General features: G+C 43.6%; 1 protein-coding gene across 1 annotated transcript in view; it reads left to right on the forward strand.

The window, feature by feature from the left end:
• The window catches only part of LOC138962606 (molluscan insulin-related peptide 7-like), a 49,513-nt gene that overhangs the window by 13,204 nt on the left and 17,999 nt on the right, over positions 1–18,310 (forward strand). The window contains exon 2 of the mRNA XM_070334480.1: positions 3,565–3,851. Coding sequence (XP_070190581.1) covers positions 3,565–3,851 — 287 coding nt within the window. The remainder of the gene's footprint in view (positions 1–3,564; positions 3,852–18,310) is intronic.

Consider the following 18,310-nt stretch of genomic DNA (forward strand, 5'->3'; position numbering starts at 1 on the left):
TTTTCTGCCTTCTTGCTCATTCACCTGTATTTTTTCCAAAAATCTCTTCTCTTGCCGCTTGTCTCGCGATTCATGTATAGTTTAATCTGTTAGTGTTCTGATGTAAGTCCAGCAGTAGATAGGTTAAGCCTATTTTAACATACTGGAAACTGGTAATCTTCCAGCAGGTATTAATTTAGTTTTACTAAAGCCTGCTGGGACACAAGTAATGGGTTAGTGCATTTGTAAACAGGAATCGCTTGACAAGTGGCCCCCTTCATCCCCCCCTTCCTCGTCCTGATATGGCTCTGCGTAGTCGGCTGGACGTCAAGCAACAAATAAACAAACAAAAATTATTGGCCAACGTTGAACGTTTACGAAGGCCTCAATCTTCCCGCGCCGAAGACCAGATTAATAGGTGCTTGATTTTGGTATTTTGATTTACATAACATTAAACCTTTCTTGGGGTTCATGGTCATGGCAACAGCCATATTAATATTATATGATGTATAATTTTATATTTCAGCATATGTGAATTACATGTCATCATACCAAACTGTCATACATTTGTATTCCTACATTATTCTGATTGATCACAACCAAACCTACTATCATTGGACACATCCAAATGCAAGCGCCTGTTCTTGACAACTTATATTTTTAGATCAGTGCAACTTGCTTGGATCTCTTGTTTGGCCTGTAGGTAAAATGTACAATGTATTTTCTGATTTGTGCACAAAAGCTTCTTTTTTTTTCTAACATAACAATGTTTAATGTCACTGTATGTTTGAAAGACCATGGTCACATTTGTAAAACAAATGTTAAATTAGAAAATAAATAACATTTTGGTTCATGATTTTTCCTACACCTGTGCTGAAAATAAGACATTAAAATGTTTGTATATAAGTCACTCAAATGCAGGGTAGTATGAATGGTTTGAGTTTGTTGCGGTTAAACCTGCACATTTCGGCCTGTGATGTTTTTGTTGAACAATTTTGCCGTCACCCCTCCCATAGGATGACGTATTTCACAACTTCCTGTGTTACACAAACTCAGTGATGACCAATTTTGCCTCCACGCCTCCCATAGGGTGACGGATGTCACAACTTTCTGTGTACACAAACTGATGACGTATTTCACAACAAAATGGCTCCCGCAGTGGGGCACTGCGGTTATGAAATTAAAGGCCCCTCCTGTTTTTGGAACCGCAGGAGCTTTCTAGTTTGCTGTTAGGTAGATTTTTGGTTCCTCTTTCCTGTCATGCTCTCTTTTTCTTCATGAATTCTTTTCTTTTTTCTGCCTTCTTGCTCATTCACCTGTATTTTTTCCAAAAATCTCTTCTCTTGCCGCTTGTCTCGCGATTCATGTATAGTTTAATCTGTTAGTGTTCTGATGTAAGTCCAGCAGTAGATAGGTTAAGCCTATTTTAACATACTGGAAACTGGTAATCTTCCAGTAGGTATTAATTTAGTTTTACTAAAGCCTGCTGGGACACAAGTAATGGGTTAGTGCATTTGTAAACAGGAATCGCTTGACAAGTGGCCCCCTTCATCCCCCCTTCTTCGTCCTGATATGGCTCTGCGTAGTCGGCTGGACGTTAAGCAACAAATAAACAAACAAATAAACCAAATAAAGACAGAAAGAAAGTCACACATATCTAGCTGTGCATTCTTTCAGGCGTTTGCGGTTTTCTTTTAGAGCACACGTCTTTGTGGAAGTTTATTCACAAGTATGCGTGTAATTCGTGTACTCATTATTAAACATTCTCACCTTCTGCAATAGAGGAAATCCGGAGAGAAAAAAAAAAACACCTCAGCAATGTTTATAGGTTGTGACAGAGTTGCTTTTCCTTGGAAACACGAAGGCAAGCTACACGTGACATTGTGGGCCAATCACTAGCCAGGGACGTGTCTCCGTGCACTGAGGGACTCGTGCACATCTGTAACGCCGATCGTCAGCTCCGGACAGTACAGATTACAAAGATATATGCCAGTCGTTCACATGATTTCACTGGCATGCACAGATAGCCGATCACGTGCGGAGACACGCCGCCCGTTGATGATCGGCCTATACTCTCACGTTTAGCTTGCCTCGGTGTTTCCGATTAAAGCAAAAAAGCAAGGCGAGGCAACTTTTTCACAACCTATACAAACTTCACTGAGTTATTTATTTCCGAACATCGTCCATGCTAAACTTGTTTGACTCGAAAAGCGTCGTTGCAAGCACTTCATAGTACACTACACATCTTTCATTTTGAACGGGTGTGATTCACCCACTTTTCCCCCTTCATCTTCCGCCTGGACGAAAATGATATAAGTCAGTGGTTGTAGTTGTGCTGGTCGTGTTGGGAATTAATTGCCACCGCTCCTAGCACCACCGCCAACACCATACCCTGCGCATCCATTATTAGGCCCCCCCAAAAAAACAAAAAAAATTCTGTTTACGGTAACATAGGCACACAAAAAATAGGGTCGGTAGGTCGGGATTTGTTTTTTCTTTCCAAAAAAACAAACATATTTTTAAGTTATTTTCCCAACAAACAAAGACTTCTTTTTTTCTCTCCCCCAAATGCCAAAAAAAAAGTCTAGGGTCGCGCGAAAAAAATAGGGTCGGTCGGGATACCGTAAACAGACTAATACCCCCCGGGGATTAGGGGGAAGAATTTACCCGATGCTCCCCAGCATGTCGTAAGAGGCGACTAACGGATTATGTTTCTCCTTTTACCCTTTGTTGAGTGTTTCTTGTATAGAATATAGTCAATGTTTGTAAAGATTTTAGTCAAGCAGTATGTAAGAAATGTTAAGTCCTTTGTACTGAAAACTTGCATTCTCCCAGTAAGGTAATATATTGTACTACGTTGCAAGCCCCTGGAGCAATTTTTTTATTAGTGCTTTTGTGAACAAGAAACAATTGACAAGTGGCTCTATCCCATCTCCCCCCCCCCCACCCCCCCCCCCCCTTTCCCCGTCGCGATATAACCTTCGTGGTTGAAAACGACGTTAAACACCAAATAAAGAAAGAAAGTATAGTGTACATATTGAGAACAACTTATAAACTACAGCCATCACCACGACGACCACCACAACAACAGCAATGCTAAGTGCTCCTCATTCCAGTCTGTATGCTTCGAATTCTATATTTTACAGGCTTGATATGACGAAAGTGACGTAATGGGTTTTAGCAATGCTTTGCGTGCTAGGAAAATGTAGCAGGAATTTCGCAAACGACAGCACTCCTCAATGCTCTGTATATTCTTTCTCATTATTTTTCAGTATCATCTCTGTTTTTGCAAGCTTCCTATGACGGAAGTGACGTCAAGCAATGATGTGCGTGCTAGGAAAATGTATCAGAAATGTTGCCAACAACAGCGCTATTCAATGCCCTGTACAATCTTTCTTGCAGTATTAATTTTGTGGTTTTGCAGGCTTGTCGTAACGGATGAGACGTCAGTGGTTGTAGCCGTAAATTGCATCCTGGGAAAGACACCAATAATGTCATCAAACCAGCATTCCATAAATGTTCCACATTCAATAATTCATGTAACTTTTACCCTCATTAGTTTAACTTTTTGTTTTAACTTTTCAGGCTTGCTATGACGGAAGTGACGTCGGTGGTTGTCGCTGTGCTGTGCATGTTGGGACAGGTGGCGGGGATGCCACGTCACGGTCGACAGTGTGGGGTGGACGCCGTCCCCCACCGGGAGGGAATTTGTGGGGACGCCTTGATAAGGGCACGCAACAACCTATGCTTCCTCCTTTACCACGACTACCCAGAGCACTTCCCCGAGCACCTGCGTCCCAACAAAAGATCTGTCCACGACGTTTACACCTACCCTATGGACGCCTTCGTCAAGATGGACTATCTAGGACATGGTGAGTGCATACTGAGGTCGAAAGATGCGAGTAAGACATATGATGTTGGACATGTTTTTGAATAAACACACGGTTGTTCATTTCAAGAGGGGAGGAAATGGGAAGGAGTAGTCGAACTCCGCGATTTTCTTGAACACAAAAAAGACAACAGAATATTGCATCGTTCGTTACGCGTCTGACTCAGATGCTAAATCAGGAAATGGCAGTTCGCGTTTCACATGGCATTTTGCAACACCGCCTGCAGTTTAGAGTCAGTCTAAAGATACGAGTAGCAAGAATGTATGTCAGGCGAATCGGTCAAGAAACGCCTGAGGTGAAAGCGACAAAGTGCCCACACGCGCTTTCTTTCGTTTAAATAGTTTGGGCGTTTATATTCTGTGGTGATTTGCAGGTCTCATGCCAAATTTCAGACGAATCGCGCGGCAACCGACAATAGCTCAAACCTTTTCTCGAAATAATATACATTATCAACAGATCTGGCCGAAAGAATATCTCTGCACAACTTTTCCAGCTACCGGATTTATTTTGAAGGACGCGCGGTGACTGCATGCGTAAAAGCTCGAGATCGCTTTGACAAAGAAGAGAGAGAGAGAGAGAGGGGGGAGAGAGAGAGAGAGAGAGCGAGGGAGAGAGAGAGTGAGAGCGAGGGTGAGAGTGAGAGCGAGGGAGAGAGAGAAAACGGAATACGGAATGTTTATCCCCGAGTACGCAGTACTAGGGTCCAACAGACTTTAATTGTGTGTCTGTCTGTCTCGACTTAACAGCTTATTGCTGGGAAACTACTGGGCGCAGTTCGTTCAAAAGTTGATACACTAACTTGATAATAGGTCCGATTGATCGTATTAAAACTTCATAATGTTACCTGGGACCTAAATGCGAAATAATCCACAAAAACGACTCTTGGCGGTGGGCGCAATTCGCGGTGGGATAGAACTGCTGTTCGGCTAATAGAACAGCCAGCGACTTTGCGTGCGTGTGCCACTCACAGTTCGCGTGCTACGCGACCTGAACGAGCAAAGTTAGCACTCTGGGCATTTGAGTTCACTGGCAAAATTGTCAGAGTTGGTGGCTTGGTGGAAAGCACGTCCGCCTATGGCCAAAGTGATCAGGGTTCGATTCCCGGCATGAGCGGTCTTTTTTTTAATTTTTTTTATTCTTGTTTACTATTGTTTATTATGAACGTTTTAATGTTTTATTTTACTCTAATACATTTTTTAATTGTGTAAAATAAATGAATATTTTTTTTTTTTAAATCCACGTGCACAAGACAAAAACTTTCCTATTGGGGGAGCGAGCCAGTCTGAAGAGTACTCGGGTCCAGCGCGAGCGTTTTTTATTGGAATGGTCGGTTCTGGTGAGGTTATGCCCCTTCTTTCTTTCGGCTGGTAACTGGCGCCACCTCGCGGTAAGATCACAGGAGTTGTCTCGCGGTATCACCCCAGAAGCGCTCATTAGGGCCCTTTCCAAGGGCGAACACATTGTACACAATACTTAATATAATCAAACAGTTATAGTGGGAAACAGTCAAATAAGGATATCATATGTAAATGCATAAACAATCATACGAATCAAGAACTGTAGTTTTCTAGGAGAGAATAATTATCTCAACTGAAAGGAAGTAAACAAATATTTTGCAGTGTTAACAATTAAATCGTCATTTTTGGATTTCAACAATTGGGCTATATTGAATTTGTGCGACTGTGTTAGGTACTTCACACGATGTTTAACATAAGTTGGACAATCAAATAAGAAATGGTTTTCGTCTCCTTTTATTTCTTAACAAAAAGGGCACAATTTACTTTCTTATGCTGGAGCATAACGGAATTTGTGACTGTTAATTGGGGAAACACCTAATCTAAAACAAGCTAAGGCACATCTAAACACACATCTGAGGTTATACAGTCAAAATACTTTTCTCGTTTAATACAAGTGTTAAAGGAACTGTACATGACAAACCGATCACTATTTTGCAAGTGATCCCACCATTCTTAGCGAAAACAATTAATCAATCTCACTTTTAACACTTTCAAAAAAGCCTGTTTATGTCCACACCCATAAAACCAGACATAACCAAAGCCAAAACGACACAAAAGCATTCTTATTTTGGATACCCAGGTGTTTTTACCCTTTCCATCTAGCAATAGGAGTGCTCGATAAGCTTTCTTGGAAAACATAGTATCAGGTTGTTTAAGAAGTCTGAACCAATATTTAATGCATCTTATCATTGACAATATATACAAAGGGTAACGGCCAAGTTCACCATAAACACAATCATTGGGAGTTTTCACAGAAACATTCAAAAATCGTTTACAGGCAAACGTGTGAACTTTCTCTATTTGAGGGTGGGGTTCCTATTTCAGAGGAATAGAGCAACATCGGCACCACTTGGGCATCGAATAATTTAAAAAAACACACAGTGGGAGAGTATCAACTAATTTTTCTCAAAGTAATAAGTATCTCAATCACACATCTTTTGGCTTTTACTGCTATGTCCTCTAGAGCACTTCGGAAACTCAAACGAGTGGAAACCGTCAGACCAAGGTATTTATATGTGTTTACTACCTCCAGTTGGTGTAAACCATAGCACCATTTCTTGTGTTTGGAAGGAAACCCACCCTTCCGAAAGACAATCACTTTTGATTTTTCAAAATAAACAATCAATTTCAAACGTTGCGCAGACTCGTATAGGGCGTGTAATTGTGACTGTAGTCCTATCACTGTTGCGGATAACAAGGTTAAGTCATCAGCAAAAAGTTACAAGAAAATCTCGATCTCATCACTCAAATGGGTGGCCCCATGTCTCCCCCGCAATATGATATCATTTTCCAGCTCATTAAGATACAAGATACAAGATACAAGATATTTATTCACCAATTTTGCAAAAGGATTTCATCTTGGCACGGCACGGTAAAAATAAAATAAAAACCAACCAGACACATATGCAGACACACATCACCATGCATGCATACATACGTACATTACACTGTCATGCACACACAGACACAACTCACACACACACACACAATTATTTACATACTCACACATAACCAGCCACATATCTACATCACAAATTCACATCGTCGCCTTGTAAACGTAAGAACCATATCAGTTTAAAAGGGGGTGCCAGTAATATCAATGCAACATTAGTGAATACTAGAACAATACCTAAAAATTATAATCCATTTAAAAGTAAGTAGTACACGTAATTATTATCATTTAGTCAGATCATCACATAAAATTATATAATCATAATCTAGTCAGTTAGACAGTTTAAAACAACAGTATTAACAGACTATCACAGATCTACTCAAGCACCTAGAAAATAAGGACCATTCCACATTAATTAAGATTGAAAACAAAATCGGACTAGCCAAACAACCTTGTTTCTGGCCTTGAAAACACTCAAAATACTGGGTATATGAGGAGTTGTTTCTGACACAGGCTTGGATTTTCTTATACATGGCCTTCTTGTCGAACGCTTTGTGAAAATCGATGAATGCAACGTACAGTTTAGATTGACAACATAAATACTTTTCAACTAGAGCATTCAACGTGTAAATGTGGTCGACAGTCGGCCTGCCCTTTCGAAAACCAATCTGTGCATTATTAAGCACAGTTTTCCTCGGTCCAGAGCTTAAGTCTGCGATTTAATATAGATGTAAAACGTTTACTCAAAAATATTTAACAGGTATATACCTCGATAATTGTCTGGTAAGTTCCTGTCACCTTTCTTGTGAAGTGGAATAATTATTGCTTTGGTCCACTCTTCAGGGTATACACCTTTTTGGAACAAGGGATTAAACAACACAAACAAAAACGGAAGAATAACTTCACAAACACACTGTAACATTTCATTCATAATCCCATCAGTTCCTGCAGCCTTACCTTTACTAAGATGTTTAATTGCATGACTGATCTCATCAACAGTAATTTCCCCATCAAGAAATTCATCCGAATATGAAGTCCCTCTTTCGGCATTTAAAACCTCACTTCCGTCATCAAAATCAGCATTAAAAACTTGTTGAAAGTGTGTAAACTATGTTTCATTATCAATCGACGACGCACTGTATGTCTTACGTTTACATTTTCGAACTACATTCCAAACATCCCCAGGACTGTTCAATGAAGTCAACAAGCACCCCCCGCGGGTTAGGGGGAGTCCCATATTGGTTGGGACGAGAAAGAATTTACCCGATGCTACCCAGCATGTCGTAAGAGGCGACTAACGGTTCTGTTTCTCCTTTTACCCTTGTTAAGTGTTTCTTGTATAGAATATAGTCAATGTTTGTAAAGATTTTAGTCAAGCAGTATGTAAGAAATGTTTAGACCTTTGTACTGGAAACTTGCATTCTCCCAGTAAGGTCATATATTGTACTACGTTGCAAGCCCCTGGAGCAATTTTTTGATTTAATAGTGCTTTTGTGAACAAGAAACAATTAACAAGTGGCTCTATCCCATCTCCCCCTTTCCCCTATCCCATCTCCCCCCTTTCCCCGTCGCGATATAACCTTGAATGGTTGAAAACGACGTTAAACACCAAATAAAGAAAGAAAGTCAACAAGCGATCAACCTTCATCTGGTTAAAGGAAGATTTTAAAGAGAAGAAGAAATCTTCCTTTAACCAGATGTGTTTAACGTCGTTTTCAACCACGAAGGTTATATCGCGACGGGGAAAGGGGGGAAACGACGTTAAAACACCAAATAAAGAAAAAAAAGAAAAACTTTTTAGACACGATGTGGGACAAAATATAAGACAAGGTCGAAAATAAATGCACAAAACACCAGTAACATTCTATACTGTTCAAAAAAAGAAACGCATAGTTACTACTTGCCAAATTTGTTTTATTTTTCGAAAAAATTAACAGAAAATCCAATATTTAGATTATTTGTTTGAAATTTGGTATGGACACAGTTGAATGCACACACAGTTCATTTGCATCTTCAAATCAATCAGTCAATCAATACGATTGGGTGCCGAGGCTGTCAAGTCAGTAGGGGGTGTGACTGCCTTGAGCAGCAACAACTGCCCGGCACCTTCTGGGCATGGACTGGATCAGATGCCGGATATCTTGCTGTGGGATGGTGTCCCACTCCTCCTGAAGTGCCTGCAATAGATCGCGGTGATTTGCCGGCGCTTCTTCTCGCCTGCGCACACGTCTGTCCAATTCATCCCAGAGGTGTTCTATCGGGTTCATGTCTGGCGACATGGATGGCCAGGGAAGCACCTGGACATGGTGGTCGGTGAGGAACTGGGTGGTGAGTCGTGCTGTGTGCGGGCGAGCGTTGTCCTGCTGGAATATGGCATCCTGGTCAGCCAGAAGAGGAAGGGCGTGTGGGCGCAGAATTTCCTCCACGTATCGCTGGGCAGTTATGCGCCCTTGGACGTGCACCAGGGTGCTCCTTCCAGCGGTATTGATCGCCCCCCACACCATGACGCCTCCACCACCATGAACGGGTGCCTCATCCACACAGTTGGGCGCGTAACGTTCGTTTACTCTCCGGTAGACCCTCCTCCGACCATCATGTCGCTGGAGCAGGAAGTAGGACTCGTCGCTGAACCACACGTGTCTCCAGTGATTCCGGACGGTCCAGCGAAGGTGCTGGTTGCCCCACTGCACTCGGTTCTGGCGATGGCGGCGGGTGAGGACAGCTCCTCTGTGAGGTCTGCGAGCTCCCAAACCAGCTTCATGCAGGCGGTTCCGCACGGTCTGGTCCGATAATCGGTGTGGCCCGGGGAGAGCCTGGACAGAAGATGAGGCCGACAGGAAACGATTCCGGAGGTGGCGGAGCCGTATGAAGCGGTCGTGAGCAGCAGTTGTCGCCCTTGGTCTTCCCGCTCGTGGCAAGTCAGCAACGGAGCCAGTGGCTTGAAACCTGACCCACAGTCTACTGATGGTGCTCTGGGACACGTGGAAGTGCCTGGCGATTGCACTTTGACTTTGGCCTGCTTGTAAACGACCCAATGCAATTTGGCGGTCTTCTCTGCTCAATCGGGCCATCTTTCGTCGCTGAATTGTCGTCTGATTTCTTTGTGGCGAACAATCCGCTTTTATGGGTTTTGGAAGACATGGTGAGAGCTCAATATTCCCCGAGTTTCACGAGATTACACTGAAGCATGACGAGTGGTCATGCCAAATGAGCAATTTTGACATTGTAGCCACTGATAACGCATGCGTCACGTGCAGAGCTCACTTGTGGCAATGGACGAAAGGTCGACGACCAGATAAACATTTTCTGCAGTTTGGTGGATATCCTTGTAGCCATATAACTAAATTAACCAAATATTACAAGCTATGCGTTTCTTTTTTTGAACAGTATACAAACTGCTGATTTCTCACGTTTGAATTCGTTAAATTCGTTCAATGTTTTGCTCCAATCAGGATTGCAGATCTTGGCAAACGCGTGACGTAAAAACTAGATTTGATGACGTTACCCGTACACGTCCTGAAACCGGCACGGTTGGCCTAGTGGTAAAGCGTCCGCCCCGGGCCCGTGATCGGGAGGTCGTGGGTTCGAACCCCGGCCGGGTCATACATAAGACTTTAAAATTGGCATTCTAGTGGCTGCTCCGCCTGGCGTCTGGCATTATGGGGTTAGTGCTAGGACTGGTTGGTCCGGTGTCAGAATAATGTGACTGGGTGAGACATGAAGCCTGTGCTGCGACTTCTGTTTTGTGTGTGGCGCACGTTATATGTCAAAGCAGCACCCTGATATGGCCCTTCGTGGTCGGCTGGGCGTTAAGCAAACAAACAAACAAACAAACAAAAACACGTCCTGAAAAGTGCCTCATCCAGCTACCTCTGTCTAGATCTTGCTATTGTGACCGCCGCGAGTCCCTGAAACCGGCCCCAGAAGGTTGATTTATCTCAAGAGTTCGTTGTTCAAATGAAGATAATCATCCCTCATTGTTATTCCTTGGCGACATCCGTTTGCGGTTCTGGCTCTTAATGAAGACACCTCCGGCTTAAGTGTGTGTGTGCCACGGTGTGTGTGTGTGTGTGTAGGGGGCGTATGTGTGTGAGTGTGGGGGGGAGAGACTGGTGTGTGTGTGTGTGGGGGGGAGAGAGACTAGTGTGTGTGTGGGTGGGGGGGAGAGAGACTGGTGTGTGTGTGTGTGCGTGTGTGCGTGCGTGCCTGTGTGTGTGTGTGTCGGCTTCGTCCATCTCCCTCTAATTCTAACCTCTTTTTTGCTCCTTTTTGTTCATGCCTGTCAATGTCTTGTGTTTTTACATTTAGTCAAGTTTTGACTAAATGTTTTAACATAGAGGGGGAATCGAGACGAGGGTCGTGGTGTATGTGTGTGTGTGTGTGTGTGTCTGTCTGTCTGTCTGTGCGTGTGTGTGTGTAGAGCGATTCAGACTAAACTACTGGACCGATCTTTATGAAATTTGACATGAGAGTTCCTGGGAATGATATTCCCGGACTTTTTTTTCTTTTTTTCGATAAATGTCTTTGATGACGTCATATCCGGCTTTTTGTAAAAGTTGAGGCGGCACTGTCACACCCTCATTTTTCAATCAAATTGATTGAAATTTTGGCCAAGCAATCTTCGACGGCTTCTGTGTGTGTGTGTATGTGTGTTTGTGTGTGTGTGGGGGCAACACCTGAGGATTGTAGAGTTCTGTTTGTGATGTGGTCTAGCGGCTTTGGTGTGTCTGTATGTTCAGGCCTCCGTCGCGATATAACCTTCGTGGTTGAAAACGACGTTAAACACCAAATAAAGAAAGAAAGAAAGATGTTCAGGCCTTCCTTCGAGAAGCCATAAGAGTTATTCTCAATCCCGTTTGAGTGGACTTCGCCTTCAAAGGTGATTGTGGTGTTTTGGCACTCGGTTACATTTGGCGTCGTCGACAGCGATGGGACTCGACATGAAATGTTCAGGCCACTGAATCATTTTCGTGCTGTTCCCATTCCACCTGGGAGGGACCTAAGTTCATTCAAAGGGGGTCGAGTGTGACAGGGAGACTACCATCGCCCTTCACAACAGACTCTGCAGAGTTGTTCGCCTTAGAAGTTGTGGGCTTTCCTTGCATGTACCCGTAAGTTGTCCTCACTGTAAAAGTGCAAAGGTCGAATCTATTTATCGAAAAATCCACTGTCATCTATCTCTATATATTTATATATATAGATAGATATATACGGCTTCTGTGTCTGTGTCTATGTGTGTGTGTGTGTGTGGAGGCAACACCTGTGGATTGTAGAGTTCTGTTTGTGATGGGGTCTGGCGGCTTTTGTCTGTCTGTATGTTCTGGCATTTGAGAAGCCATAACAGATAATATAGGGCTAAAAAATAAGCTCTAAAATTCTCAATCCCGTTTGACAGGACTTCGCCTTCAAAGGTGATTAAATTACATATCTTTCCCAACTCACAAATAGCAATTAACTCTAGTTCAGTGCTGGTAACGCTGTACGCGTCCCCTTGGTAACAAGGGAGACCACTCTAAAAAAGAAAGTGATCCATCCCATTATGCCAGACTATTGACAGTCTGACTTCCGTATGCGTGCGCATACGCCGGCATATTATCATTCCAAAACTCAACGTCAACAAGACTGGTCGCTTCTCTAGTACGCTCCGGCTGTTTTCAGCCTTGTTTCATTGTCTCCCGACTTTGACTTCGCCCCTTGGTCTGCCGCCGAGCTTTGTTGGTACCATGGCTGTTTTTGGGTGATAGCTTTCTTGTTTTACGAAAACTTTGGCGACGTTTTGTCGCGTGTTTGTGAACTTGTAACATTTTTCAGTTACGAAAATGTTTTTGTGAGTTTGCTTTGTCATGGCGGAGAGCGCCAAGAATAGAACTAGTTCGAGACAGGCTGCTGCTCCAGCTTCTCCGGCTGCTAGTACTACTTCGTCTAAGAGAAGTTCTTCGTCTAGAAGGAAGAGTGATGGACATTCCGCCACTTCTCTGGTAGAACCGAAAAATGTAGGATGTGATGATGTTGTTGTTGACAAGCCGTCGTCCGCCATTTTGTCCGTGAAGAAGGACAAAGTCACTCGTAGTGACAAAGATAAAGATGTTGTTAAACATGTTGTTTCGTCGGGGGCTCCTGGAGATTCAGGTGTGTCGCCCTCCGACATTGCTTCCTTGCTTCTTACGTTAAGTACGCAGGTTTCAACTTTGGCGGCCGATTTGATGTCGACGAAAGCAGAGATCCGCGCACTTCCGACTGGCGTCTTTGATGTAACTTCGTTGGGGAGAATCAGGTCTTCACCTACTCCTTCCACTTCCGGTTCCGCTTCAGCTTCCGCTGCGGTTTCCGCTGTGGCTGCTTCTTCCGTGGTTCGGGCGGAAGTGCATGCTTCTCAGCATGCTGGTGGTCGGCTGGTGTCCCTTCTGCATGAGCCGGGGCTCTCTAAAGGTATGTCTTCTCCACAAGTTGCCAGGTTCTCTGGTGACAGTGGGGTGCGATCACAGGAGAGAGTAAGCCACGTGTGTGGTGAAAGCCCGCCTGTCATCTCTGGCCATTTGCATTGTGCTCGGTCAGCGGTGGCAGGGAGCCCTGTGAATCGTAAGAATTCTGCATATACCTCCGATTCAGTGTCGGGTATGCCGGTTCTACTTCCGCCCTGGGGGCCGGATGTCGGGTGTGACTCCGAGGACTTTGCAAGTCTCTCTGGTGTGCACCCACCTGCCTGCGATAGCGAGCAGGAAGGAGGGTTGGACGAGGGTATTTCCACGGCGGTGGATGACGCCCTACTCAACCTACCGGCGAAGCTGTCGAGCGCGGTGGCTTCGGCAGCCGAGACGGCGTTCAAATACTTTCTGGAAGGGGTGGTGAGAAGTAAGGAGAGACTTCCGCCACACATGTCTGCTTTCGATGACTTCCGGTCTGCCAAGAATGTCTCTGGTCAGTTCCGGTTTAAAGAGTCATCTTCGGTTGCCTATGTTATGGCAAATGTGTCTAAAGGGAGGAACGGTCAGGCGGTGCCGTTGTTGACGCAACGAGGTGATGCACCTGAGGACGTTCTGCCTTGGCTGGCTAAGGCGGGGGAGCGAGCTGTGTCTGGTATTCAGAAACTCAAGCTTGCACCTCGACCTGTGAAGCTGATCGAGCCTTTCGCGTTGCCTACGGCTGTTCTGCCGGTGACGCCTGAGCTTGCTTCGCTGCGGGAAGACGGATACGGTTCGAACTCTATGGTTCCGTGTACCGAGGCTTCCATGGTGGCGCTGGAGGATGCAGGGAGATCTTTGCTTGAACTGACGTCAGTGTCAGAATCTTTGCAACGGTCTCTTTCGAGGTCGATTGCGACTTCTTTGGATCCATTCGAATTTCGGTTCGACGCTTCGGCGCTTGACGTGTCTTCCCTTTTGGCCACTTTGGCTAAGGTGACAAGGGAACAGATGTCAATTTCAGCTAACCTCTACGCACATGCTGTGCATTCGAGGAGGTCGGCTTTCTTGGCGGGCTCGAGGATTCGTGACAAGACCACGATTGAGACCTTGAAAGTTTTGCCTTTTTCAGAAGGATCTTTGTTGGGTCAGGCCTCTTTGGACGCACTCCAGAAGGAGACAGCAGACGCGAGGGATCTCGCCATAGCCCGCATTGCCTTTCAAGGTTTGCCTAAGGCTCAGGGCAAACCTCACTCTCAGTCTCAGACACGGACACAGACTCAGTCTTCTGCCAAGCCTCAGACGTCCTCGTCTGGTGGTGGTGGTGGTAAAGCACGGAAGCAGTCCTTCTTCTCGGCGGCTAGAGGTCGTGGTGCACCCTACCCTAAGAGGGGACAATCTTTTGGTGGTTTTAGGGGGTCGGGGCGCAAGCCCCACCCCCAATGAAACTCCCCCGAACAGGCCTTCCCGGTAGCCCCCGCACTGGTTGAGGCGGGCGGCCCGTCCAGGGTCCCCACTTCCTGGCTGCAGCTAGTGGAGAGCAAGTGGGTTACCGGGATCGTTCGTTCGGGGTTCAGACTTCTCTGGTCAGGGGAAAAGGCACCTCTGACCAGGATAATCCCGCCTTGCAAACCTCCAAGAGATCCAGAGGCGAGAGCCGCAGTTCAGGGAGAGGTGACAGCCCTTCTCTCGAAAGGGGCGATAGAGGAAGTCTTGGACTTACGGTCCCCGGGGTTTTACGGCAGACTGTTTGTTGTACCGAAAGCCTCGGGGGCTTGGAGACCGGTTCTGGATCTGTCGACGCTGAACAAGTATCTCCGGACTGTGAAGTTCACGATGGAAACGCCGACCTCTGTGCGAGAGGCGCTTCGTCCAGGCAATTGGGCTACCTCAGTGGACCTTACGGACGCGTACTTCCATGTCATGATGCATGTCACGGACAGGAAGTGGTTGCGCTTCCGCTGGGGAGACAAGGCCTATCAGTTCAGGGCTCTCCCGTTTGGCCTTTCTCTCGCGCCATGGATTTTCACCATCGTGGTACGTCAACTCTGCGCTCTGTTGGGAAAAGAGGGCATTCGTCTGCGAGCTTACTTGGACGATTGGCTAATCCTCCATCAGAACAGGGATCTTTGCCACGTTCATACTCGCACGGTGCTCAGTCAGGCCGCTCAGCTCGGTTTTTCTGTGATTACCCTGGTCAAATCGGAACTGATTCCATCCCAGAAGTTCACTTACTTAGGGATGGAGTTCGACACTCTCAGTTGGACTGTCCGCCCGTCTCAGAAGAGGGTGGCCAAACTTCAAGACTTGCTCCGTGCGCTTCACGGAGAGAATCTGGCCAGTGTACGGGTTCTGACATCAGTACTTGGCCAGATGGAGTCTATGGCTACTCTTATCCCACTGGGCAGGGTACACAAAAGGCCTTTTCAGGCTGCCCTTCAGTCCCGGTGGGATCAGTCAACCCAGGGGTGGGACACTCAGATTTCTCTAGAGACCTTTTTTTTTTTTTTTTTTTTTTTAAATACCTGAATTCCTTATTTTTATTTCTTTTAGACATCAGTATTTCAAAATTCAGCAGACAATAAATCAGAAGGGTCAGGAACAAAACTAGTGAACAGTTGAGTGCGGACCCTTTTTTTCAACGGGACTCAGGCACGTGAAGCATGCGTTTTGCACATCATCATAGTGCTATGTGTTATTCATTGATATGTGAGTGACTGTACTGTTAATAATGTTATGTTATTGTTGTGGGTTTTTTTTACCCAATGATTGTACAGCACTTTGAGAAAAGGTTTTTAGGTTATCTTCCTTTAGGTTATCCACATTATTTTACCCGGGATATACGCGCTTTCTTTTTTTTTTTTTCAAACAATTTTATTCACATAAATAACAACAATTAACAATATCTCATACAATGAATTAAATACAACTTATCGAGAACAGCAAGCTAACTTTTTTAACGTTTTGTTCTTCGAACACTCACACAAAAATGCTTCTTATCTGTAACTGCCTATTAAAAATACTTTCCAACGGTAAAAACGAATTTGTTTTTTTATATATACTAACGCACATCTTTCCGATTAAGATAATGTGGTTCAATTTATACATAGTTGCCTTTCTCACCATTACAAAATGCATACCAAATAAAACATCACTAACATTCAAAATAATCTTAATTTCTAAAGTACGAAAAATAAATTCTTCAATAAACTTCCAGAATTTGTATACAACCGGGCATTCAAAAAAGAAGTGTTCAATGAAATCAGTTACATCACAGCAGTAATTACATTTATTAGTTTCCGTTACTTTCATTTTACACAGGAGAATGTTGGTCGGATAAATGTTGTGCATAATTTTCCAGTGTAAAACTCTTAATCTAGTCTCTTGTGTTGACTGATAGGCAACTATCCAGGATCGTTCATCAATTTCTACATTAAACTTTCTCTTCCAAAATCCTCCGGAACATGGTACATCTGTTTTCATATTAATAATCTCTTTCCTGTATTCGCTGGCACTTAACACATTTTTGCCGTTAAACAGTGGTAAGGTAATACAAACATCATCAGTCATATTTACAGCATTTTTCCTCATAAATAATGACACAGCAGCTTTTACAACATTATATTCAAGAATTCGGTTTGGCGAATATCCAATCAAATCACATATATCTTGATATGATAATATATCTCCCGAACGTACAATGTCAGTTAATACCAATACACCTCGTTGTATCCAACTCTCAAAAAATAAAACTTTACCACTATACGTTATGCATGCATTATTCCATAATAAAATCGGCCCGATTGTCCCACGATCGTAATGGTTATTATCCAGCCAATATTTTAATACTGCTTTCCAAAAGTGTGATTTCACTAGGTCTAACCCTTTAAATCTTGCACTGTTTACATTCGATAAGAAACATTCAAAATGTTTTCCAAAACGCAAATACATCATCTTTGGAGTGAAACTCCAATTATCATTTTCATTTGATGTAGTAAGTTGTGAAACCCATTGTAATAAAAAAGAGATTTGCATTTGCCTAATATCGATCATTTTTAAACCACCTTTTTCAATTTCAAAACATACAACGCTTCTTTTCACCTTTTCAAAGGCCTTCCGATTACAATCTCTTTTTCGCCACAAAAATCTAAACAATAAGGTATTGACTTCATTCAAAACACAGTCAGGTAATACTAACGCTTGCATAATATACACAAATTGTGAAATTAAAAACGTTTTCACAATACATATTTTCCCTACAATGCTCAAATTTCGCTTCTCCCATGCACAAATCAATCGCTTAATATTCCTTATTCTTCCAGTCCAGTTATCTTCTACCAAAGAAGCACTCTTATCATTACAAAAATATACACCCAAAATCTTCAACTTCTTCTTCCAAACAAAATTATAAAATGTTTCATCACAATGTTTCCTACTACCCAACCACATCGCCTCAGACTTTCTCTTATGTATCCTTAAGCCTGAAAAGCTAGAAAAGTCATTCATTATTTCAAGTGCATAATACATATCAATCTCATCCTTTAAAAAAAGGGTGATATCGTCTGCATACAGAGCAATTTTAATAACGGTTGCAATATCAGCATTATTCCATAACGAAATTCCTTTAATACGTCTACACTGTCTTATTTTTGATGCCAACAATTCAATGGCTAGTACAAAGGCCAAACATGAAAACGGGCACCCTTGACGAATCCCGGCTTTCACATCAAAAAAATCAGACAACCATCCACAATACTGCACTGAGCTAACCGTGTCGTTCATTAACACAGTCACCCATTGAACAAATTCTGGCCCAAACCCGAATTTTTGAAAGGCTTTAATAATAAACTCTTTTGAAATACTATCGTACGCTTGAACACAGTCAATTGCGACCAACAGACCAGGTTGATTTAACTCGTGTGACTGTTCGATTACATCATCAATTAGCCTTAATATTGTAGATACTTTTCTGCCTTTAATGTAACCGACTTGATCTTTCTGAACAATATCACCAATAACGCTTCCTTGCTGTTAGGTAGATTTTTGGTTCCTCTTTCCTGTCATGCTCTCTTTTTCTTCATGAATTCTTTTCTTTTTTCTGCCTTCTTGCTCATTCACCTGTATTTTTTC

This window comes from Littorina saxatilis, linkage group LG3 (assembly GCF_037325665.1).
Source record: "Littorina saxatilis isolate snail1 linkage group LG3, US_GU_Lsax_2.0, whole genome shotgun sequence".
In the NCBI taxonomy this organism is placed as follows: Eukaryota; Metazoa; Mollusca; class Gastropoda; order Littorinimorpha; family Littorinidae; genus Littorina; species Littorina saxatilis.